At 38.8% G+C, this 23,919-nt stretch overlaps 4 protein-coding genes across 4 annotated transcripts; all 4 read left to right on the forward strand.

The window, feature by feature from the left end:
• The first annotated feature begins 126 nt into the window (after positions 1 to 126).
• On the forward strand, positions 127 to 13,085 carry LOC116298252 (uncharacterized). Its single transcript, XM_031706640.2, has 20 exons — positions 127 to 258; positions 360 to 450; positions 1,524 to 1,570; positions 1,828 to 1,881; positions 3,094 to 3,144; positions 3,311 to 3,401; positions 3,714 to 3,804; positions 3,879 to 3,945; positions 5,332 to 5,520; positions 6,003 to 6,050; positions 6,131 to 6,245; positions 6,596 to 6,666; positions 8,049 to 8,134; positions 8,228 to 8,276; positions 9,522 to 9,573; positions 10,113 to 10,369; positions 10,858 to 10,938; positions 11,347 to 11,489; positions 11,580 to 11,671; positions 11,754 to 13,085. The coding sequence occupies exons 1-20, from the start codon at positions 181 to 183 to the stop codon at positions 11,759 to 11,761; spliced, it is 1,761 nt and encodes a 586-aa protein (XP_031562500.1). The 5' UTR covers positions 127 to 180; the 3' UTR covers positions 11,762 to 13,085.
• Positions 13,086 to 16,909: 3,824 nt separating this feature from the next.
• Positions 16,910 to 19,101, forward strand: LOC148913473 (uncharacterized). The gene has a single exon (XM_089030436.1). The coding sequence runs from the start codon at positions 17,856 to 17,858 to the stop codon at positions 18,900 to 18,902; it is 1,047 nt and encodes a 348-aa protein (XP_088886562.1). The 5' UTR covers positions 16,910 to 17,855; the 3' UTR covers positions 18,903 to 19,101.
• A 109-nt stretch (positions 19,102 to 19,210) lies between these two features.
• LOC116298243 (uncharacterized) lies at positions 19,211 to 23,656 on the forward strand. Its single transcript, XM_031706631.2, has 2 exons — positions 19,211 to 22,746; positions 23,523 to 23,656. Exon 1 carries the CDS (start codon positions 20,956 to 20,958, stop codon positions 21,928 to 21,930), a length of 975 nt encoding a protein of 324 aa, XP_031562491.1. The 5' UTR covers positions 19,211 to 20,955; the 3' UTR covers positions 21,931 to 22,746; positions 23,523 to 23,656.
• LOC116298251 (uncharacterized) lies at positions 20,482 to 20,919 on the forward strand. The gene has a single exon (XM_031706639.2). The coding sequence runs from the start codon at positions 20,482 to 20,484 to the stop codon at positions 20,917 to 20,919; it is 438 nt and encodes a 145-aa protein (XP_031562499.1).
• Positions 23,657 to 23,919: the final 263 nt, after the last annotated feature.

Here is a 23,919-nt window from a genome sequence, read left to right on the forward strand (position 1 = left end):
ACCATTATTTTTTTAATGCATTTTAAATATTTTAATGTATTTACAATTTCCTTGCTCTAGCTCGATCAGGTTTCCTGTGGTAACGTTACACCCCCCGGATGTAGAGCCCTTCAGTTGCTAACGAGGCCCCCAGCCGCCGAGCAAAGCGAACGAGTGTCAGTAAGGAAGAAGGATTTCAACATGGCGTCCAGTGATGGAGATGACTCGCTCTATCCTATTGCAGTTCTTATTGATGAACTACGAAATGAAGATGTACAAGTACGTAACATCAAAGTTAAATTACTAAACTATGTATTTTGAGTGAATTCAGCATCGCCATTCGCGCCTTAATGTTTTTTCTCGCGTTTTTTCGTTCATAGTTGAGGCTTAATTCAATCAAAAAACTGTCTACCATAGCTTTGGCTTTAGGTCTGGAGAGAACGAGAAGCGAATTAATCCCATTTCTAACAGGTGAACTAATTATTTATCGCTCTAGTTTAATTCTTAGTTCTTAGGTAAGTTGTTGGGGCTAGATTTTAATTCCATATAGACGTAATAGGAACAAACGGTAAAGTTTCAGGAAGGCTCCATCCTTGCAAATATTTCATTTGAGATGGTGAATGTTTTACAGCTATTAACTTGACTTTCATTTCAAAAATTCCTAAAAATTCAATCCAATATGCTATCAATCTCATACTAGTAGTGGCTAATTTCATGCCATGCCCATTTTGTTTGATTTATTCGAAGCATTTTGCAGAGGAATTCTTTATACACCTTTTGGTATTTGTCATTGACGTCTAGCTAAGTACAATAATTAACTAAAGTAATATCAATAAAAATGGACTTTAAGTATTGTAATTTGTGATTTGTCAAACCTTTCTCCGACTTTCCATTCCTTCTCTTTATTTCTAGAAAATTAATAATAATTCTTGGCCTTATTTTCTTGTTACTTACATACATACTTTATTGAAAACTTTCCCATGGGGCTTTTTAGCGTCAGTTATTGTAGGAGATCTAACTGATTTTTCTTGGCTATTTTATTTTTGACCAATTGATTAAAAGGTAGAGATAGTTTAAAAACTCAACATAGAGTACATAAGCTTACTGCAGTATTTCATATTCTGCAAACTTGTTAGTTGCAAGCTGCACACTGAAACTTTGTTTCTTGCTACCTATTATGTTCTTGACTGGCGGCAGTGAAAAACCAATTTCATGACAAGCCCTTGGAATTTTTGAGTTCGCTGAATATGAAAAACTTCAGTAAACACAATTTTGATGACAATAACAACAGTTATTTTGATTGGCAGTGTAAAATTATGTTGACATTGACATCAAGCTATTGAAAGAGTTGTTGTTTAGTAAACGAAAGAAACTGAAGATTTAGAGTCGTAAAATCAAATGTTTAAATTGGTTAAAAGTTACATTCTATTTTATTCTATTTTTCACAGGAAGTTTAATCAGGTCTGGCAAACAAGAGTCATTTTATTGTTTTATTTAGTCTGATTCTTCTGATTCATAATTTTGTTATCTCATCTTATCTGTAGACACAATATATGATGAAGATGAAGTTTTGTTAGCATTGGCCGAACAGGTATAGCAACACAGCCTATGATGACAGCATCTTTTAAATATAAACCTTATCTTGTGCACAACATGTATTACATGCTTTCATATGGTTTCATTATTTGTTTTGTCCAATTAGATCTTGTCAATGTTACATCATTAAATGATGATCAATACAAATAAAGTACAGTAGATGCCATGTTTTTTATCTCCCAGTGTTTGATATACATGAATATGATATTAAACTAATAACAGAAGTGTTTTTACCCTTTTTGTTATTTTCAGCTTGGAAGCTTCATTCCATTAGTTGGTGGGCCAGAACATGCACATTGTTTGCTGGTATGCTAAAAGTAGCTTCAATAAAACACACTATTTAACCCTCTTTTACTCTTTAGCCCTTTGACTCCTGGGCATTTTTGAGATCCTTTATCGTTTTTTCCTGGACCTAAACCTTTTTCAAGCCATTGAAAAAACATTGTCAGTGTTTTATGCAAATCAGGTACAAAGTTCACTAGTTGCTTGATATTCCAGAAGAAAAATTTTTTACAAAGCAACAGCAGATTGGTATGAAGGTGTTTTGAAAACTAAACATTTTAAGAGCCAGATTGATATGGAGGTATTTCAAAAACTGAAAATTTTCCTGCTCTTCTCAGACTGTGACAACCTTCGTTTTTTTTCATTTGACCGGCTTTTTTTTTTTTTTTTGGTACCACATTATCGAATTTTATACACCACGTGATGGCGTTAAAGTGTACTACGCGAATAACATCTGACTGACAGCACGCTAAAAAAAACAAAACGAATACTAGTATGATTGTATCGAAGAAAGGGCGAACATGGCATCGCTGAAAATCTCTTGGTCTTGATGTACGTACTGCAATTTGGACCATATGATCAATTAAGGTGGCGATATATTAACTGGACATTTCCCAGGCTCGCTGAGTGAAGTTGCCGAACATTTTAAAGTCAGTAGAATTATGGTGAAAAAGATTTGGAAGCAGTGTTTTGATTTCATTGAAGGTCTTAAAACTTTGAAGCCTTCCATGCCGTACACTAAAATCCATGAAGCTGTGAATCATGCACATTTTAAAAATAAGGTGTGTGTTTTTTATGGGCAGTTTCAGGTGTCATAGGAGTCAAAAGGTTAAATAAACATCAAATACACTAAAATGAAAAAACCTCGACAGGTTGATAAGGTTAAAACATCAAAGCAAGGATAGAAGGGTATTATGGGTAATTGATAAGCTGGGCATTTGCAGTAATGATTTCAATATCGCTCAAGTATTGCTTAATGTATAAATAAAAGTTTTGACTGACCAGAAATGAGGTGCCACAGAGATAATTTGGCTGGTCATCAAGAAGGGGAACTGATCATTCTGAGAGACATTATACTTCTGAAATTGGCCTTCTGTCAGGAATTCCTTCCAAGAATCTGGTGGACTAAAATGTCTGACATTGTCATCTTTCACATTGCCAACTCTTGTTTATACGAATAGCTTTATTGAAAAAAATTTATTTTAATTGTCTAATTTATATTTATCTTGTTTTCAGCCACCGCTGGAAAATCTTGCAACTGTAGAGGAGACAGTAGTCAGAGATAAGGTAAAGTCATACCTTGATTGCCCTTACAATAGGGTTGGATATGATATCTATGTTGCCCAAAAGATGTAGAACACTGTATGTAAGTTTAGTATTGATGTAAATGGTATTGTTTCTGTATCAGTACAGAGATAACTATTGAATTATGTATTATATATTGTGAATGCAGGCTGTAGACTCCCTGAGAGTAATAGCTGGGGATTTGTCAACACAGGATTTGGAGAACCATTATTTTCCATTAGTCAAAAGATTAGCTCAAGGTATACTCTATAGTATAGATTTCATAACCGTAAAAATATATGCTGCATGATATGGTCATAGCATGAGAATGCAAGTCAATGATTCAATGAAAATGCACAGATACCTTAATGTAATGACCATGGTACAGCACATTGGTACCATTAGTCATTTTCAAGATTATAATTGCTCTAATATCTGAATTGAGGAATCACTGGTTTGGGTTGACAAGGTTTAGAGCTTTATCTTAAACCTTTGTTGAGTTTGTTTAAGACTTAGGCCTCATTCAAAGGATTTATAAGCATTTAGTCTGATCATTTTGTTTGTCTTTCCAGGGGACTGGTTCACTCTCAGGACATCTGCATGTGGTCTGTTCTCAGTTTGTTATTCTCGTGTAAATTCTAACTTAAAGGCAGAACTTAGAGGGTAAGTCAAACATTAGTATGAGAGAGATATGTAGTAAGATAACAATTAATACCTTTGTTTGCCTTTGGTTTTAGAATGTTTAGAAATCTATGCAATGATGACACTCCTATGGTTCGACGGGCAGCTGCAGGAAAAATAGGGGCAAGTACAGGGCTAAAAGTATATGCTGATCATTGGACAATGTCCCGCCAGAATTGGAAGTTTGATTGTCAATTCTTTGATTCACTTGTTATTTTGACCAGTAATGTTGATCCAGAAAATAGGTATGACCAAGCTAAAACTAATTTGCATAAAAGGCATTTGGCCAGAGAGGCACCAATTCTAGTCTGATATTGTCATTTGACTGGCTGATATTTTTAGATTTCCTTTGTCTAGTTATTCATTCTTAAACACACTACCATAAATGCCTGTGTTTAAGGCAAATTGCCAGCCCTAAAATTTGTCTTAAAATATTGACCTCAACTTATAGAACACACTGAGAACAACAATAGACATGCATCAAAAAACATGCTATTAGATGACCCAATATCTGGTGTCAAAGCAAAAAACCTCTCAACTACCCATACCATGGACACCCAACTAATTTTTTTACTAGTGAGCCAATCAAACAGCAAAAATTTGTGCATTTTCACGTTTTCAACAAAAACTTTAAAGGGGCTCTGAGGTACCAGACAGATCATAGCTTAAAATTCCATGAAATGCATTTTATGGGTTGATATTGTCCATCAAAGTTGCAAAATAATATAACTGGACTCCCTGTGGAATATCGCATATTTGATGGCTTGGGATGCCAGGGCTGTGATGACGTCAGATAGTGGTACATGTTGGATAGCTGGGTTTGAATCAGCCAAATTTTGCTGTTGAAGTGTGGCTGTTCTTTATCAATTTGAGCCGGAAATTGCTTAAAGAGAAGAATATAATACTCCCGATGAAAGTGTGAGCGAGGAAAGTGAGCTAGAAGGAGTGGCGAGAAAAGGCCTTAAGGAATCGATGTAGTGTACGTGTTAGCAACTTCATCTTATTGAATAGATTTTGAAACATTTTGATGGGAATAGTTGACATGTGCAACTTTTGGACATTTGTAGAGGCACAGGTACCTGCATTTTTTACTAATAGCTCAAGAATCATAGTTATCCAATGACTTTGATGGATTTAATAGTATAGATTATCTAGTAAACTTTGAGTTATAATTACGTTTTATTATATGAAACTACTTTTAATTGTGTATAAAGGTTTTTGATTACAGCCTCTGGTTGCTGCCATATTTCACTATAAAACCCATAAATTGACACATTTGGACAGCATCTAGCAAAAAAACGGGAATTGTAACCCCATCTTTTTATTACAGTTTTTTAATGACCATAACATAATTAATGTCCATACAAAGTTTCAGGGCAATGTTATTGGCAAAATTTCTTTCAAGGGAATCACCTTAATTGACAGCTATAGCAGATAACCTGCAAAGGTCTCTTGGGTAAGGTCTTGTTGTGCTGTTAAATTGACTGGATTCTTTTTATTTTGTATCAGGAATTTGCTAAAGTCATGGAGTTGGAATTCATCAAGTCTGACTTAATGCCCATGTTCAACAACCTTGCATCTGATGAGCAAGACTCTGTGCGCATTCTTGCTGTTGAAAACTGTCCACTCATTGCCTCTACTCTCCCAAATGAAGATAAAGAAGCATTGCTCATGCCTATCGTCAAAACATCAGCATTCGTAAGTATGACTGAGGTATGACTGGTATGTCATAAGGGAAGTATGGGGTTAGCCATGAGAATGCTCACTTCTCATCAGTGCGACCCTGGTTCAAGTCCTGCTGGGCTCAGTGTCGTATGTGAGTTGAGTTGTTTGTTGGTTCTCTCCTATGCTTGGAGAGTTTTTCTCCGGGTTCTCCTGATTTCCTTCATCCACTAAAATCACCTTCTAAAAATTCCAATTGGAATGGATGAAGTGCCACTCTGGAAATGCCACTGCTAAATCCTATTGATTGATTGACTGATTGATTGATTGTATGACAATGTCAGCCATTGAAGAAAAGTTAGATATTTTCATTTAAGAATTATTTTAGTAGCTTCTGGATATTCTACTCTCAATATTTTAAAATTTAGAAGCAATAGAATGTAAAGAATGTTAAAAATTTCATTGTTCAGTTACATACATTTAATAAAGATGTTCATCTTATGTGACTTTTTTTCCAGGATAAGTCATGGAGGGTGCGCTATATGATAGCAGACAAGTTTACAGAAGTAAGTGTATTCTATATAAATATCTCATACAGAACCTAAGATGTGTACTAAGTAACATTTTTGGTGCATTTGATTTTTAGTTACAAAAAGCAGTTGGTCCAGAGATTACCCAGAATGACTTGGTTCTTGCATTCCAGCTACTACTGAAGGATTGTGAAGCCGAGGTCAGGGCTGCTGCCGCAGGGAAAGTTAAAGGTACTCGTTCCTAACCATTATAAAAACTAAAAGGACTGAAATTAGTCCTTGAGCACAAATGGGCTATGAGTCAATAGCTCATAAGTCCAAAGGCCAAATGGGCTATTCAATCATAGGCCATGAGGGTGAGAGGACTAATTGTTTTAGTCAGATCCAACTAGTCGGTCAAGTATTTAGATGCAAATGATCTTGAATTAAAGTTACAGATTCAATTTTTTGACTTTCAAAGCCAGAACTTTAGTAGGCTATGACTTATAGCCACTAGTAGCTTATCCAATAAGAATGTAGCATTGATGTTAGACCACAAGTTGAATTTGACTAATGATGATTATTGTTTTACAAATGTCTAGATTTTTGTGAGGGTTTGTCACCAGAGATCAGAGAAAATGTTCTGATGACCAATATTCTTCCTTGTGTAAAGGTAAATAACATTTAAGGTGGCTCCACAGGGTTTTATCCGCGCAATACCATGCAACTGCAAATCACAAATACTCAGACGCAAAAAATCCAATACTAATTTTTTTTTAGAGATTCATTGAGTAGATTTGAATTTACGAGCAGGTTAATTAACATATAACACAGTAGTCCAAAAATACGGCTCATAGCCAATTTAAGTCGACCTAATATTTTGAAATATCAAATGGTATGATTTCTATAAATTTTTTACCCATTATTCCAAGTGATTTACCAACTTCTTTAGATAAAATTAGGAACTCAAAACTGAGAAAACAAACTACTTTTCTACTCAGTTACTAACATGTTTTGTTTCTGCAAATTTTTTATACTTCAAAACTTCAATGTGAAATTTCTCGAAAATGCTCATACAGATTTTCTTCAAATTTTCTGTACCTGGAGCAAATTACTTATCCTCCAATATCTCAAAAGCAATTTAAAAACCTAGGTCAAAAAATGGACGCTTAACAGCAATCTTATATTAATTCCAATTTCAGTAAAAACTTTCGAAAATTTCTTCTTTTATTTGAAACCTCTAAAAAGATTTTTAACATTGGATTGTTTGCGTCCGAGTATTTGCGATTTGAAGTTGCATGGTATCGTGCAGATAAAACCCAGTGGTCAGCCACCTTAACTGATTGTGGAAATTTTTCTGAATAAGCTAAAATGAAGAGTAAATTTTATCTTATCTTTAGTAATGGTTATTGATGTGATCAAATTTTAAACTCATTGATACACAAAGCATAGAAACAAGTTATTGCGAAGGGTCTGAATATGCAATAATGTGTCACTCCCTCTCTTGCTCTCTCAATAAGATACCTAAGCATTTATCAATCGTCTTACATCATCTGCTTACAAACATTACTTGAAACTTGCTTTCAGACTTGTATAAACATGAAGTTCTTATCCGATAAAGGCTTGAGTTGGCAATTTATATCAGGAGCTAAAATTTCAATGCTTTTTGGGAAAAAAGATCTAATCACTAGATATTTAAAAAAAATAAAGCCAGACCTGGTCTTTTGGATGAATTTATTTTCTGCAGAGAAAGTTTATAATGTCACCCGTACGATGAGCAAAAAAAGTAATAAGAGATTAAAGCCGTCTATCACACCAAAAAATTAAAAAATACTCCTGATACTTCTACGAGGATCCCAATTTCTCAAAAAGGCCTAACTACTGACCCTATTATTTTTCAAACACATATATTTTTTAATTGGCCTTAGCAATCCCAAAACAAATCAAGATTTCATACAGAGAATGAAACCAACATAGGCCTTCCTATCCTCACTCAATCTGGCTGTTATATTTGAAACATGTAAACAGCTGTGGTATATTTTGGTATAATTTCAGGATTTAGTAGTTGATCCAAACCAACATGTTAAATCAGCATTAGCATCTGTCATCATGGGTCTATCTCCACTTCTAGGAAAAGATAAGTAAGTTACTTGTTATCTATTATCAACTGTGGTCAATAATATCTGTCTATTCACTGATTGACAATCATTCCTTTGTTCTCTTTATTTTAACAGTACTATAGAACATCTCCTTCCCCTCTTCTTAACCATGCTTAAAGATGAGGTAAGTCAACACATTAACAAATACGATTGATCTATGGTGCCTGGGGGTACTATGATTGGCTGATGCTGATCTAAGACAACAATCCCTAGAAAAGACACCTTATTCAAGACACGACACTTGAAAGTATAGCCCTACTAAGACCACTTAGGGAAATTCTATAAATTATGACAATATGCACTAAAAATTGTTTAGCGGCAAAAAAAAAAGGTGTCAATGAATCATAGTCAAATTTGAATTTTAAAAAGTAGATAAGATATCTTTTATTTAAGTGTCTAGTCGTTCTAGCACACACACAGTACCACCACATTCAATGTTGTATACACATAACAATATCCTATCAAAGACTTGATAAGAGCTAGCACTACAGTATGTGGCCTAGTATCGTCCTGGTACCAGTATCATTTCAAAATGATAGTCTCAAATCATTTTCTGATAATTAAAGATTGCCAAAAAAAAGCTAAATATTCCAGCTTTCAAATTCACATATGGCAGCCATTTTGCTTCATTTGTTTGCCAAAAAGAAAATCCATTATCGTCAGGTGAATGGAGTTATCACGGCGAAAAATTCATACGCTTTGCTGCACAGTCAACTAAATAGAGCTTGAAAATGTCTCAAAATCTCGATTGAAAATAGTGGTGGCTAGTACACAGAAGATATAGTCTGACTCAATAGTCATTACAAACTGAAGTGATGATACTGGGCAACATACAATAATACTGTATGGGCAACAATGATAATCCTGTTCAAGAAAATGTCATAGGAATTGTTCACCCTTTCTAAGACCAAAATCCCCGAACCCCCCCCCCCCCCCCCCCCCCCACCCAAATATATATTTTTTATATAGCACAAAATTCCATTTAAATATGGTCTAATGCAAAAACCATAGCCTATCCAGATCCAGTGGAACATCCCTGCAAAAACCATAGCCTATCCGGATCCAGTGGAACATCCCTGCAAAAACCATAGCCTATCCGGATCCAGTGGAGCATCCCTGCATAGGCTACATATGGTAGTACCCCCTCCCCTCCAAAGTAGAGTATATTTTAATTAGTGTCTCCCTTGATTCAAGGGATAATTTGTTTGGTTTAATAATGTTTGGTTTTTCTGGTTTTCCTCCTTTTGCATGGAACCCACCTTCATTATGGAGCATATCCTGGATGCATAAAAGTATCAGGCTATCAAAGCAATAGGAGTTACAATGTAACTAGTCTACAGCATGTTGAATCCTATGTTTTCTCTTATAGTTTCCTGAAGTTCGTCTCAACATCATTTCTAATTTGGATTGCGTGAATCAAGGTAAGAGCAGAAGTGACATAAATAACCATAGGACAGTATGTTTCTTAAATTTGCTCTTAAGGTGATTCCATTGAAATAGAAATGTCAGTTTCCCCAAATTTTGTATAGTCCTTCATTGCACCATGGAATAATTTCAAACAAAGGGTAATCTGAATTACACTAATCTATGCAGTAAATTGTGTTCAAGTAATATTGTACTAATGCTTTTAGATTTATTAACAAAATATGGAACTGTGTGTGTTCTTGAGAGTGGTCCTGAAATCAAACCCTTCGACTCTTTTTACCAATAAATACATATGTCACATTTTTTTTATTAGGTGGATGCCCTTTGGTCATCTAATTTAATATGAGAAATAAAAAATGGTGGTCACCATTCTCCTTTTCAATTTATTTTTGGGGAAAAATTGCAAAATTATCTTGAGTGTGACAATTTGTATGCTGGGACATCCAACTGCTCTATCTGTCCAACAATTCTGATTGGTTGATCAAAGTTTTGTTTTTTATTTCTTTTTTATTCCTATTATTCATTTATTTACTAGTAATTGGAGTACACCAACTTTCACAGTCACTACTACCAGCCATTGTAGAACTAGCAGAGGACACCAAGTGGCGTGTCAGACTTGCTATCATAGAATATATGCCACTACTTGCTGGTCAACTGGGTGTGGAATTCTTTGATGAGAAACTGAACAATCTGTGCATGACTTGGCTCGTTGACCATGTGTGTGCAATACGTGAGGCTGCAGCACTAAACCTGAAAAATCTTGTGGAAAAATTTGGGACAGAATGGGCTCAGGTATAATAAACACTATTATATAGTGACAGAGTGCAGTCATTACACCTGTGCAACAAAATCAAAAAAAAAATTATTATGTAACTGTTTTTTTATATCAACAAATAGTAAACATCTCTCAGCCAGAAATTTTATTGTATGCCTGGAGGTATTGAACCAGCACCTGGTACTTTCATCTAATCAAGGTTTATTCGAGTGTGATTGAACATGAATGCATCAATTATATTGTTCAAGCTTGAGATGCATTCACACCTAATAAAGTTGCATGGTAGATATATTCATGTGTGAATTCCAAATCAGCCTATTGCTATTTTTCATTTATTTACTAAGTTTGCATTTAGCTGATATTTTGTGGTATGAAGTTCTAACAAATGTGGGTTTTTTTCACGGGTATAATAACTGCGCTCCAGATGCTTTGTGGATGGTTAATTCATGCATTCTGTTTAGTTATGCATATGCATAATGAGTATCACTTGAATTTAATTCAACAGGCCAAAGTCATACCAAAAGTACTTGCTATGGCTAGAGAACCAAACTATCTTCACCGCCTGACAACACTGCATTCTGTCAGTGTAAGTATATTCCTTGCTATCAACTTTCACTCTTGTTTATCCATGCGCTGTATTCATTCAATATAATAATGATAATGGTGTTGGTGGTAATTATGGTAACAACAATGATGATGCTTATGATGATAATAGTGATGGTGATGATGTTGATGATGCTGATGATACTTTATTTATTTTATGCTTTTCCAATTGAAGGCAGAGAGAAAGAAACCTCACCCCTTTACAACCAATAAACTTTCAAATGATAAAAATATGATAAAGTGAAATACAAGTTCAGTTCTTATAATTGAAATGACTGACTCTTCAACTCTGCATGTTCTCAATGAGCACAGGACCACTTATAATAGACTGGGGAGCCCAAGTGGTGGTGGGTATGATTATTGTAATGACTATGATTATGACTCTCCTCAGGTTCTTGCAGAGGTTTGTGGTCCAGAGAATGCTGTTAACCTCATGTTACCAGTTGTCCTCAATCTATCAAAGGACACTGTTGCTAACGTTCGCTTCAATGTTGCTAAAACTCTCCAGAAAATTGGGCCCCTGATGGATGCATCGTAAGTTAATTGATTATGCGTGATAAATTTAAGCCAGTTCAAACACTACTCTTTAAATAATGTGTATTAAAGAATTGTGCTTTATTTCAGGACTATTCAGGGACAGATCAAGCCGTGTCTGGACAAACTGAATGCAGATTCTGATGTTGATGTCAAATATTTTGCCCAGGAAGCATTAACAGGTACTGCATGTCAAAAATAGTACAGGCAGGCAGGCAAAGAGAGATTATTAATTTTTTGTACTGATATAGTATTTCTTTATAGCATTCTAGTTCAATTCAGAAATGCTGCAAAGAAGATTCCTCATGCAGTAATCCCCTACCAAAACGAATCTTTTTGTAAGGGATGTGACTACTCAAGTTAGACAAGTCTTCAACAAGTCTCATCAATATTTCAGATTCTTGCTGTTCAGAAAATCAAGCCAAAGTCTCTGTTGTTTATTGTCTGACTTAGTTTAGTTAGAAAGTTAATTTACTGGCTGGTAGTAAACAAAGTAAAGTAATAATTGCCCCCCCCCCCCCCCCCCCTCGAATATCAAATATGTTGTACACTGTTCAATTCTAATCCCCCTTTGTCCCTTGGATAAGTGTCTTACAGCTTTGTTATCTATTTTGAAATTTTACTTTAGTGTTATTGCATATTGTGAAAATATGATTTAAACTAATATCTTGTATACTGTATGCTATACACGACAGTCTACTGTCATTTTTGAATCATAATGTTTTCAATGCAAATGTGTATAAATTATTATATTATATGCTTTATTGGGTTGATAGATTTGTTTCTGTAATTTATACCAGTCGCAATTTAGGGATCCGAGTTTTGCGTTGGGTTTGTCGTTGGACCCAACGACCCAACACGGCAAACATCAATATAAGAGATATGAGCTACTTCTGATCACAGTTTTGTGCCTATGAAGGAAAAGGTGCTTTCGCTTGTGCGCATGCGCATCTATCGTTTTATCATTATCGGTCACGTTTCCTTTAATTTTTGCACCATACTCTCACCTCCTGCGTTTAATACACACCAGAATTCTTTTATATTTTTATGTTTCCTCTTCCCTTTTTTTTTTTTTTTTTTTTTTTTTTTGCTTAAGCCATCTTTTCCTTTCTTAACTTGTAACCACCTCATTCCTGATGCTCTGCAACCTGTTCTGTTGTATTATAATTTTCTCCCATATCGATAGTTAACCCGGCGCCACCCAGAGTCCATGCAAAACTTTCGTTTTCAAGGCCATAACTATATTCACTATTCCGTAATTTAATAAGTTACACCGGATTGTCGATATCAGTCGTGATATTGACGATGATGTAAGGTTTCTGGAATATAAAAGTCGTAAAACCCAACAGCCCAACAGCCATTATTGCATATTTCAAAACCGAAAGTATTGTAAGTTCCTTTTGTTATTGTTAAAGATTTCGAAGCAGAAAGCTTTGTCTTTTTTTACTTTTCCATTTTTGTTCTAATAGTTAACAAACCTAAATGAAAATTTTAACTACGACAGGCCGTTTCCCGACTAACTATTTGTGTCTTCACGGGATCCCTGAACGGTTTTGGTTGCTAATAGTGTCCAGAAATAAACTTTTGTTACATTTAGCATTTTTGAGAGTTCTTTTTGTGCGTGCTCTATCTAGAGCCCTTATATAACAAGTTGATCACTCCACCCGATCACTATAGTCGACACAACGTAAATTCTTCCTTTGGGCTTCCTGTGGCTTCGAGCCTTTAGTTATGTATGGTCAGCGGAATATCGGAAAGTGGATGGACGAAGTCGATCGGAGGAGCAGTAATGGAAAGTTTGGATTATTTGGTATAATTATAGTGACACTCTTTGGCGTCTTACGCTACCAGGGATACGCAAGTGGTCAGACGAAGAGAGCATTTCTGCAGTCATCGAAAACTGCCCTTTTCTGAATTACTTGGATGTCACTGGTAACACTTTGTCCCAACCACTGCTTTTTGCCATTTTCGGTGGTAGGAAGGGTAGCAGATTAGAAAGACTTATTCTCAGGTGCACCTCGGTAGACGACGAGGATGTCATTCAGGCTATGAGAATTTGAGAATTTTAGAATTGAACGGGAAACATAGTCTAGCATTTTTGCGTGTATGTCAGACATCAATTTTAGAAATGGTCAAAAGAGAACTTGAAAGACACGCTATACGCATTTGTGAAGGTACAGAAGAGGAGCATGGGTTTACTAGGGCTCAAAAAGAATTATTGAGTATCAGCGCCTCGCTTTAGGGGGATTTTACTTGACCCGTAAAAAAGTGTCAGCAATGACATAATAGATAGACTAGTATATGATAGCCAATTCCACTGTTTTCTTTTGTTTTTCTTTGACTGTTACCCGCCGTCTCATCACAACTTTTTAAACTGGGCAAGTACAATCAGTTAAATATTCATGAAATAATAAAACACTGCTTAGCAGCTTTGTACTGTATTGTCCAGTTTATTGTAAGACTCGTAATCAACCATATGCCGACAGCATGCATGTTTGCTTTGCATTTCCTATTTCAGTTCGATTTGAATATATTACAAAACCGTTGATATATATTTAACTAGTTTTAAATCGCTACAACCACGCAGGGTTGGCTAGTAGGACGTAATAAACCTAATAATAAATATATATGTTGTACACCACAAAACTACAGCTATAATTTTACATATATTATAGAGTTCTATACAAAGCAAATTAAAATCAAGAATCGGCGGCGGATGTATGATGCGAAAGGGCGTGGTGTATGAGGGGACATGGCTCCTCGTGGAATTTATGCATCTTTTTGAGGGGCTTAATGAAGATCCGCCGCTGTCCTGACTTGTTTAATAACACCCTTCATATAATACAATGAATAAACTATCAAAAACAAAAACAAAAAAAACGAAATGCCTAATCATTAGAGCCGTGGACTTTTGGAAGTGTGGGTTCCCTATTGGCTTTGTAGCAACTACTAGTGTAATGGTTTCTTCTGACAACCATCCTATGGTAAAAAAAATAATTACCTCCTCTTGGGCATGGCGCACATGATCTTCTTAAATCGCGAGGCCCATAAGAACGTTTGTTCATACAAACTGGATACATACAATGGGGGTGACGTAGTTTCCATATTCCATCCATGGCTACAAAGTTGGCGCATCCTAAACATTTCAAAACATATACGATATATGAGGATTTTGAGTTCAGTATATACAGAATTATGGCGTTAAATGCTCCTTAGGCCTACGTTTTAACTGACTATCGCTAAAGAAATATTACTTTAATGGCACCTTTTTTCTTACAAAGAGGGGAGCAATCATCCTCTGTGTGTTTATAAACTTCTTTCCTTCTAAGTTCTTCAATTTCCTCTATGAAGCAGTCTTTCATCTCTTCCAAGGAGCCTTTGAACAACCAAACCATTTTTCTTGTTCGAAATTCCTGTTCAATTTCGTGCCAATAAAATGCGTCGGCGACGATTCTTCGATCCAAACGACTACCTGAAGACAAGAAAACTATATTAAATATATCACCAATGCTTGCATATATGAGCTACAAAAATAATTTTACTTACTGCTTGCATTTACAGCCTCGTTGTAGCTTTCGGAAAATCCAACGAACGACACCCAGGCGTGATTCCTATAGAAAAAAACTGTTTTTTCAAGTACAGCCTGTAGGTATACATGAGACAATGAATTATGTGATTCCAGTTTTCAAACAAATTCGTCCGGCATTCTTTTCTTTAAAACTGGTGCTGGTTACGGTGTTACGGTACTGAAGGGGAGTGGGGTGGGGTGGGGTGGGGTGAGGTAGGTGAGAGAGGTATGCTCTCCTTTTCGTTTATTGGCTAATACGACACTTTGCGCACTCATATAAAAGAAGCTAGAATTCTTTTTTTAAATTATACATCAGCCCACTTTGTCACATTATGCAGCTCATCTGCCTATTCAAATACAATAAAAGCAGATCCTGTTTCAGTAAAAAGGAAATGACTGTGGTATATCAAATCCATAACTTTGTTTTTTTGTTAGGTTTTTAAATTTATTTGTTTGTTTACTTGCTTGTTTGGTGTTCTTAGCATTCTTTATGTATGGCTGGGGGGGGGGGGGGGGGGTAAGGGGTTAATTTTTTTATACTAGGAAAAGTTTGAGATCCCCCCTCGTAAGAAAAAACACCATGCTCCTTTTTCATCCTCCCCTTCTATTAAGAAAGTCAATCTCCATAAAATTGAAATCCCCCCTTAACTCACAAAAAAATTCAGTCCCGATCCCTCCTGAATTTCACCAGCCTCCCGCGCCATATGATAATGCAGCCTTAAAGCCCGCACGAACAGAAGGGCGTGTCCGTGACCCCTAGCTCTTTTTTAACACACTATAGGATAAAGAATGTACTTACGAAAGAAAAACTTGATACAGTACAAGCTTGCGCTCCACAAAACTGGCACCCGTAGCCTGAACATACTCTCTTTGTCGTTGATAAAACTGGTAGCCTTTCTTCCTATTCCCAAAATGTAATTTAAATCACATGTTTAACACCGCCAGCAAATATTCCAGGCCTTGGTAATCCCATCGAGTTGGTATGCAATGACCTCTCTCGCTTGGCTTCTTGTGGCAATTCAGCTTCTTGTTGCAATTCAGGCACGAATCGACCGGAGGAGAAAATACCAATATTTTTTCAGCTAATAGTTGCGTATTGCTATCATTCTTGGTGGTACTGAATGCTCTGTCAATCCTAATCTGTTCATCCGTAGAATAACTCAGGCCTAATCTCTGGAAAATGGTATTTAGGAAGGGTTTTCTGTCAGCTTCCTTCATCACAGACGGCAGCCCTGACAACGTCGCGCGTAACTCACCAGCTAAGCGAGAACCATGTTTTACGCACAGAATCGATTCAATAAATCCAGGTTTTTTATTTTTTTATTTTTTTGAAAGCGGTAGGATTTACAAAGAAATGTATGGTTGTGTGGCAAGTCTTGAAATTATTATCTCTGAAATTACTATCTCTGAAATTATTATCTCTGAAATTTTTAACTCTAATTAAAATTATTATCTTTGAAATTATCATCTCTGAAATTTTTAACTCTAATCAAAATTATTATCTCTGAAATTATCATCTCTGAAATCCTTATCTCTGAAATTATTATAACTCTGAAGTCAGCTGAAGTCCTTTCTCGTCAGTATTGGCATTTCATGCATAATAACTCTGAAGTCAGCTGAAGTCCTTTCGCGTCAGTATTGGCATTTCATGCATAAAACTGCTCCAATCTTCCAAACCTTCTTAATGTTTATATCCTTCAAGGACCTTCTCATTCTCGCTGTTCATAAACACTGATGTTCACGTGCATGCTTGGGCTACCTGTGGTATTATCGATCGTAAACAATGCGGCCACCACCGAAGCCAAAATATGAACTAACAAACTAAGACCTTAGTCTTGCAAAAATAGGCCGATGGTTATTGAAGTATTCCATCTGTATTCTTTCCGTCTTAGGGTTGTTTATCAGTTGGAGTGCACGCTGCATTTTCTAATGTTCTCTAGTCGAATAATTCGATAGCTGAAGCTCAATAACTTCGGGTTTATGCTTCGGGTTCCAAGCCGCTTTACCGAGCTCAAACAATAATCTCAAAACATCATCAGAACTCTGACATCGTACGATTATGGACTCTTGACATGAAGGGGAAACAGAAATAACTATGTGGCTCTGCCAAGGTTAATTCTAGGTAGCCGCTGCCGGTAAAGATTATTGCTGTTTATTGTTAAGGATCGGACTAACCGAAAGTTAAGCAGGATAATATTCATTTAAACTTTTAATAAGCTTATAGCAAACTCAATCGTCATTTTGATCCGGACAAACGATCCATTTACCAAGTGGTTACAAACACCAACACATTCCTTCATTCTGAACGTAGCAATTAAGATAACGTAAGTCCGTTTACGGTGGATTACTTTTTCTCTATAGAATATAATCTAGGCTGGGCCTCCTGTGGCTGTTGGGTCGTTGGGTCCAACGACAAACCCAACGCGGAACTCGGATCTCTAAACCACGACTCATAAGACAATCATTGAGTGTCAAATCACCTCAAATCGAGCATAGTCGTGCATATAGTCGTTGATTTGATAAACAGGACATGAGCAGAGAGAGACTAGACCCAATTCATCCAACAAAATGGCGACGAAGAAAAAGAAAAGTTTTGGTGAGGATGATTTACTGGCGGCTTTACTAGATAAACTTCAGCCAAAGAAACTACGAAAGGATTGCCACTTTGAGTTTCACATTAAACCTTCAGGGTTAAGAGAATCAAAGCATACGTACAAGCCACGTTTTAAATCGAGTTTGGATGCGCCTTCAAATGGTGGGTAAATTTGTTAGAAATTTTTTGGGCTCCAAACATTACTATGGAGTCTTCTACGGCCTCGAGCGACTCTCGAGAAGTGTCAACAGCCGTGGTTAGTTCACAATTGGTGATATCTCCTGACATTTTGGCAGCCATAAAAGAAGCTGTGGAGCAGTCCCTGGCTGCAAGGACAGCCAACATGCTGGGTTCAAATCCTATTTGTGCTGGCCCTTCTGTGGTCCCCTCAGCGCCTGGTATTTGTTCTCAGGTGCCGGCGATAACAGGTATGTCGACCTCTGTAGTCCCATCGTTTGTCAACACATTCTCCCTGCCTAGCTCTATGAACTCGTTGCCGGTTTTTGCTACGGGGAACTCCAGCTTGAATTCACTCCCTGGTCGTACTACCGGCCCATTGTTGGCCCCAACTGGTCCTCTTCTATCTCCAGTCCTAGCTAATCAGCTTCATCAGCCGTTTGTTATTGGGCCAGGGTATTCGCCAGTCCCCTCAAAGTTGGTGTCGCAGATCCTGGCTGGCAAGTTTATTGACTTGAATGATTTACTGCCTGCGAATCTGTTGCCGGTGAGTGTTGATTCCGAACCTCAGCTCTTGCTAGATGGCCAACTGGTTATCACTAGTCAGCCGAAGAGACACAAACACCGCCTCGAAGATGTGGTTAGCTGGGTCGAGGCCTTTTCAGTCTACTCCATGGTCGTGACTTCATTTTACCCCCAGCGCTGGCGGGATTTGCTGAGTTACAAACTTCTGATTGTTCGTACCTACAGACAGTTTACAGGAAAATCATGGTTGGCCTACGACCAGGCATTCAGGGAACATGCGGCGGCGATGAACATTACCGACTGGTCGCAGATCAACGTCCAGTTGTATAACTACCATACAGCGGGTACCGCATCAAGGCAGTCTGTTATATGTAGATCCTGGAATCGTGGTCATTGCTCGTCGCCGTATTCCACCTGCTGCTACGCACATAAGTGTTCTAGGTGTTCTGGTGCACATAAGGAAGTCGAGTGTCCTCAATCCGCCTCCTCCACGTCCAGGAAACGGGATCGTTCACCACTTCCGGCTCCTCTTCCTCGCTGGAAGCATTAAGTTCTCAATATGTAGGCCTCCCTGAGTTCTGGTCAGGCAACTGTTAGTTTGTCATTCTCACCGTGGCGAGTACATTAGTACGGGTTGGTACTGGGAGAGTGAGCGTTGTATGTTGTTATTGGTTGGGGTCTAGAAACTCCTTCACCCCTCTCGCAGTCATAGATTGTTATATTAAATTTCGCGGGTTTATTTTTCGATAGCACTAGTTCGCTTGTTAGTGGCACTATTAGAAAGAACGATTGCAGTACGCACGTCTGGTTGCCTCAGCTCGGGAGGGTTGTGTTGGGCGCATTAATCGTAACGCTTACAGTTGCCAACGCTACGAGATCAGGATATCAGCCGTTGATTTGGACCTGGGCACTTACTACACTGATCGTTACGCCAATCGTTGAGCTATTCGTTACGCCAATCATTCGTTGCGCCATTAATTGTCAACTCTGCTGGATCAGGATATCATTCGTGCCGTGGTTGCCTGGGCACTTGTGGCGCTTAACGTTGCTTTAACCGTCGCATTTATCAGTTGTAAAAGCTACGAGATCGGGATATCACGCGTTGCTTTGGACCAGGACACTTACTACGCCGATCGCCGCGCCAATTGTTGCGTCAATCGTCGCGCATTATTTGTCAAGTCTGCTTGGTCAGGATATCATTTGTCCCGGGGGGGCCTGGGCACTTGTTGCGCTTCACGTTGCTTTAATCGTCGCATTTTTCAGTTGTAAACGCTACGGGATCAGGATATCACACGTTGCTTTGACCTGGGCACTTATACTACGCCGATCGTCGCGCCAACTATTGCGTCAATCGTTGCGCCATTATGTGTCAAGTCTGCTTGATCAGGATATCATTCGTCCCGGGGGGGCCTGGGCACTTGTTGCGCTTCACGTTGCTTTAATCGTCGCATTTTTCAGTTGTAAACGCTACGGGATCAGGATATCACACGTTGCTTTGACCTGGGCACTTATACTACGCCGATCGTCGCGCCAACTATTGCGTCAATCGTTGCGCCATTATGTGTCAAGTCTGCTTGATCAGGATATCATTCGTCCCGGGGGGGCCTCGGCACTTAGTTCGCTTAACGTCGCGCTAATTATTGTTTTCCCTCAGTTCTCAAATGTTATGGATCAGGATATCGTTTTCTGCCCAAAGCTTGTGCTGCTAATGCGGTAGCCGTTGCGCCAGTCGATGCGCCAATCGTTGCGCCAGTATTTGTCGACTCTGCTGGATCAGGATATCATTCCTTCCGCGGTGGCCCGAGCTCTTGTTGCGTTTACCGTGGCGCTGATTGTTGGCTTTTCAGTTGTCTCGAGCAGGATATCGTTGGTTTGCCGAAAGCCTGTTGTTAATGCGAATTGTGGGCATTCATGGTTAAGTCTGCTGGATCATGATAGCAGACGTCCTCCATTGGAATTGGGCTTCGGTAGCGCTGATCGTGGCACTAATCGCTGCGCCTTTATTTGAACTCTGCGGGATAAGCCTACCAGTTGAGGTGCGGGGTCTGGGCATTCATTGCGCCGTTCGTTGAGCAAGTGTTGAACCGCAGTCTCCCTTCGGCAGGGTGGGGTCGTGGCTCGCCTTGACGATGGGCTTATCCAGTATCGCTTTCCTTTCAGCCTCTTCAGTGGCTCTCCCCCCTGTATCCAGAGTTTCACCACTCAATGCCGATCTATTCACCTGGGAACTACGAGATCACCCGGATCGGCAAAGAGTGAACTTTATAATCAATGGTATTCGCCATGGATTCAAGGTGGGCTTTAATCAGATCCCGTCTCTTCTTTCCGCTCGGCGTAATAAGAAATCGGCCGTTGACCATCCCGCAGTCGTCGATCAGTACTTGGCCAACGAGGTTGCATTGGGCAGGGTGGCAGGCCCCTTTAAACAATGTCCCATGCGGGACTTGCATGTAAGCAGCTTCGGAGTTATCCCTAAGAGCGGTCAACCAGGCAAGTGGCGCTTAATTGTGGACCTGTCATCTCCGGGGGGTTCCAGTGTGAACTATGGTATAGACGTGAATGATTGATCACTTCAGTATATTAGAGTCGATGATGTCATCAGAATGGTTAGTAATTACGGTCCAGGAGCCCTGATAGCCAAGTTCGATGTCCAGTCCGCCTATCGCAACGTTGCAATTCACCCTTCTGATCGTCATCTCCTTGGCATGAAATGGCGTGACAGATACTACGTCGATTTGGTGCTTCCCTTTGGCCTTCGGTCGGCACCATTTATCTTTGACTCCATAGCGTCTGTGGTAGAATGGATCATGCTAAATAATCATCGAGTGTCAGACTTGGTACACTATTTAGACGACTTCATCACGACTGGACCTCCTGGCACGGATCTGTGCGCCTCAAATCTCAAGAATGCAGTGGAATGCTGCGCGGCATTGGGCCTCCCACTTCACCCGGATAAGTGCCAGGGCCCCGCCACAACTCTTGTCGTTTTAGGGATCAAGCTAGACTCGGTCAATCGGGTTGCCCGCCTCCCAGTGGACAAACTCGCTAGCTTGCGTGCGCTTATCGATTCGTGGACCAAGCGTCGAGGGTGTCGAAGGCACGAGTTGGAGTCCTTAGTTGGCCATCTCCATCACGCTGCAAAAGATGTTTGGCCAGGGTGGGCATTTCTCCGCCGCATGATCAAATTACTGTGTTGCTTTAGAGACCGCGACCACCCAATCCGTCTCAATGCGGAGTTTCATCTGGACCTTGCTTGGTGGAACCAGATTCTGGAATCATGGAACGGCGTAAGCTTCTGGCTTTACCCGGGCATGACCCCCCTGGCATCAGTCGAGGTGACATCGGATGCTGCGGGTTCGTTGGGCTACGGTGCTTTCCTCGACAGGGAGTGGTTCAATGGCATATGGAGCGATCGTCAACGCCCGCAGTCGATAGCTTACAAAGAGCTCTTCCCAGTGGCGATTGCAGCTCATCTGTGGGGCCGTTATTGGTGTAGACAACACGTGGTGTTTCGTTCCGACAATGAGTCCGTTGTGGCCATCCGTCTGTTTAGCTTTCCGGTTGCAAATAAAGTATAATGTTTGTCACTGGTGGTCTATATGCTTTGGGGGTGCTTGAGATGGTATGGTGTCGTTGGTGTCCCTGGTAACCTGGCCACAGGGTCCCAGGGTCCTCTCCAAGCACCCTCGGATCGTTGGCGGTGGACTGTGGCCCGGTTGCCATGGTCACCTATGCGAAGGGGCTGGTTAGGCGTGACCACTCCTTCCTCGTACCTGGCACTCATGCCAAACTTATCATTACGATGAGTTTTAATTCAGCCTGAATGTAATTTAGGCAAAGTTAAAACCGAGTCTAATCGGTCAGCGGTGAACCACCGAACAGCATGGGAGGGACCCCCTGGTGGTTCAGGGGTATTGGTAGGGTTTGCAGTGTGGCAGCTTTGTCATTGTGTTGTTGTTTGAGCAAGCGGCAATAATATTTCTCCCCTCCCACCCACCTCTCTGTTCAAAGGACTAGCGTGTGATGGTAAGTATCTCCACCTCTTAAGGTGTGACGGGTGCCAGGTAGCGGTGGACTGTGGCCCGGTTGCCATGGTCACCTATGCGAAGGGGCTGGTTAGGCGCGACCACTCCTTCCTCGTACCTGGCACTCATGCCAAACTTATCATTAGGGTGAGTTTTAATATTAGATACAAAAAAACTTTATTATTTCCGTTCTTATGTGGACTGTACAAATCGATTTTAGATCAAGCTTATAGTATTTAATATTAGATTTAATTTGCATAAAATGCTTACATTTGATAATTTCTCTCGAAACAGAAGCTTGCAGTAGTACACTTACTTTACAACAAGAAAATGATGATTTAGAATGAATACAGGAAGATGTCGAAGCAGGTATCAATATAACTCTTATGTCATGATTATAAACGTTTAAAGATTTGTTCAAGTTTATTTAATTGTTGTCAGCTTTTCTTACTCTCTAGCCTATAATTTATAAATTCAGTGTATGCTTATTTCTTGTAATCGCTAAAATTGATCATTGATTACCAGTTGATACCCATAAAAAATAATCAATATCAATTAATCGATTGATGTCGAATAATCACTAAACAATAACTTCATTGTTGAGGAACCTTCACTGTGATCTTTCATTAATTGCAAATTGATTATCATTGATAGATAACCAATGATTGCCAGTGGGACATTGATCATCATTGATTATAAATTTCCGATTGATCTTTGATCATCACCACAACATTGATTACGAATTGATCTTTGATTGATTCCATTGATTAGCATTAGACAATGAAGTGTTGTCCAATTGCCAAAATATTATATAAATCTTAATTAGATTGGGTCATACAAACTTAGATTGATCATCAATTGAACTAGTTCTCATCAAGTTCAGATGATGAATTGCATTTAAATAAGTAGGCCTTAGTATATGCCTATCTACTGTTTTAATTTTGATAGCTGCTGCTGCTTTACTCCCTTGTAAACTTTTAAAACTTTATGAAATGACTCCTCCAGATAACCAAAACATTTTAATGATCTAGCGTTGAATTTGACACTACAATCAAAATGATTATTTTAATTGATTCAGAAACTCTTTGGTTGGACAACAAAATAATAATCAAATTTTAGTATTTTAATTTTTATTAATTGAACAGATCATGACCACCACGAAAGTCTAGAAGAGACTATAAAACGATGTCAAGAGATTGTAGATTCTAGTAGTATGTGGGGACTATGGATAGACGACTCATTATATTCATAGATTCAAGAAATGCAATAACCATGGAAACGAGAGCAAAGGGGAAAGGAGGGGAGGGGAGGGGGTGCAAAGGCGCGCTAGCTCTAGCCCAATCCTGAATGAACGAAAAAAAAAGTGCGCGCGCAAACCAAAAGATGAGGTGACGTCACTACATGCTCGCGCAAGTAAAAACAAAAAAAAAATTTTGGAAAAAAACGTTTATTTTGGAAAATGATTACAAGAAGGAATTACGGTTTAAAGATGGTCATAAGTTATACATTTTCAAGAGCTTTTTTAACACCATATCCAGCACC

This window comes from Actinia tenebrosa, unplaced genomic scaffold (genome assembly GCF_029948245.1).
Source record: "Actinia tenebrosa isolate PJP-AT-01 unplaced genomic scaffold, QUT_ActTen_1.0 PGA_scaffold0__85_contigs__length_37466705, whole genome shotgun sequence".
NCBI lineage: Eukaryota > Metazoa > Cnidaria > Anthozoa > Actiniaria > Actiniidae > Actinia > Actinia tenebrosa.

What these genes read in the sequence shown, in the direction of transcription:
- LOC116298252 (XM_031706640.2), top strand. Translation starts at nt 181, where the DNA reads ATGGCGTCCAGTGATGGAGATGACTCGCTCTATCCTATTGCAGTTCTT. An exon ending in TGTTAGCATTGGCCGAACAG is followed by an intron (nt 1,571 to 1,827) that starts GTATAGCAACAC and finishes TGTTATTTTCAG; the next exon opens with CTTGGAAGCTTCATTCCATT. An exon ending in CAACACTGCATTCTGTCAGT is followed by an intron (nt 10,939 to 11,346) that starts GTAAGTATATTC and finishes GACTCTCCTCAG; the next exon opens with GTTCTTGCAGAGGTTTGTGG.
- LOC148913473 (XM_089030436.1), top strand. Translation starts at nt 17,856, where the DNA reads ATGGAGTCTTCTACGGCCTCGAGCGACTCTCGAGAAGTGTCAACAGCC.
- LOC116298251 (XM_031706639.2), top strand. Translation starts at nt 20,482, where the DNA reads ATGGGCTTATCCAGTATCGCTTTCCTTTCAGCCTCTTCAGTGGCTCTC.
- LOC116298243 (XM_031706631.2), top strand. Translation starts at nt 20,956, where the DNA reads ATGGTTAGTAATTACGGTCCAGGAGCCCTGATAGCCAAGTTCGATGTC.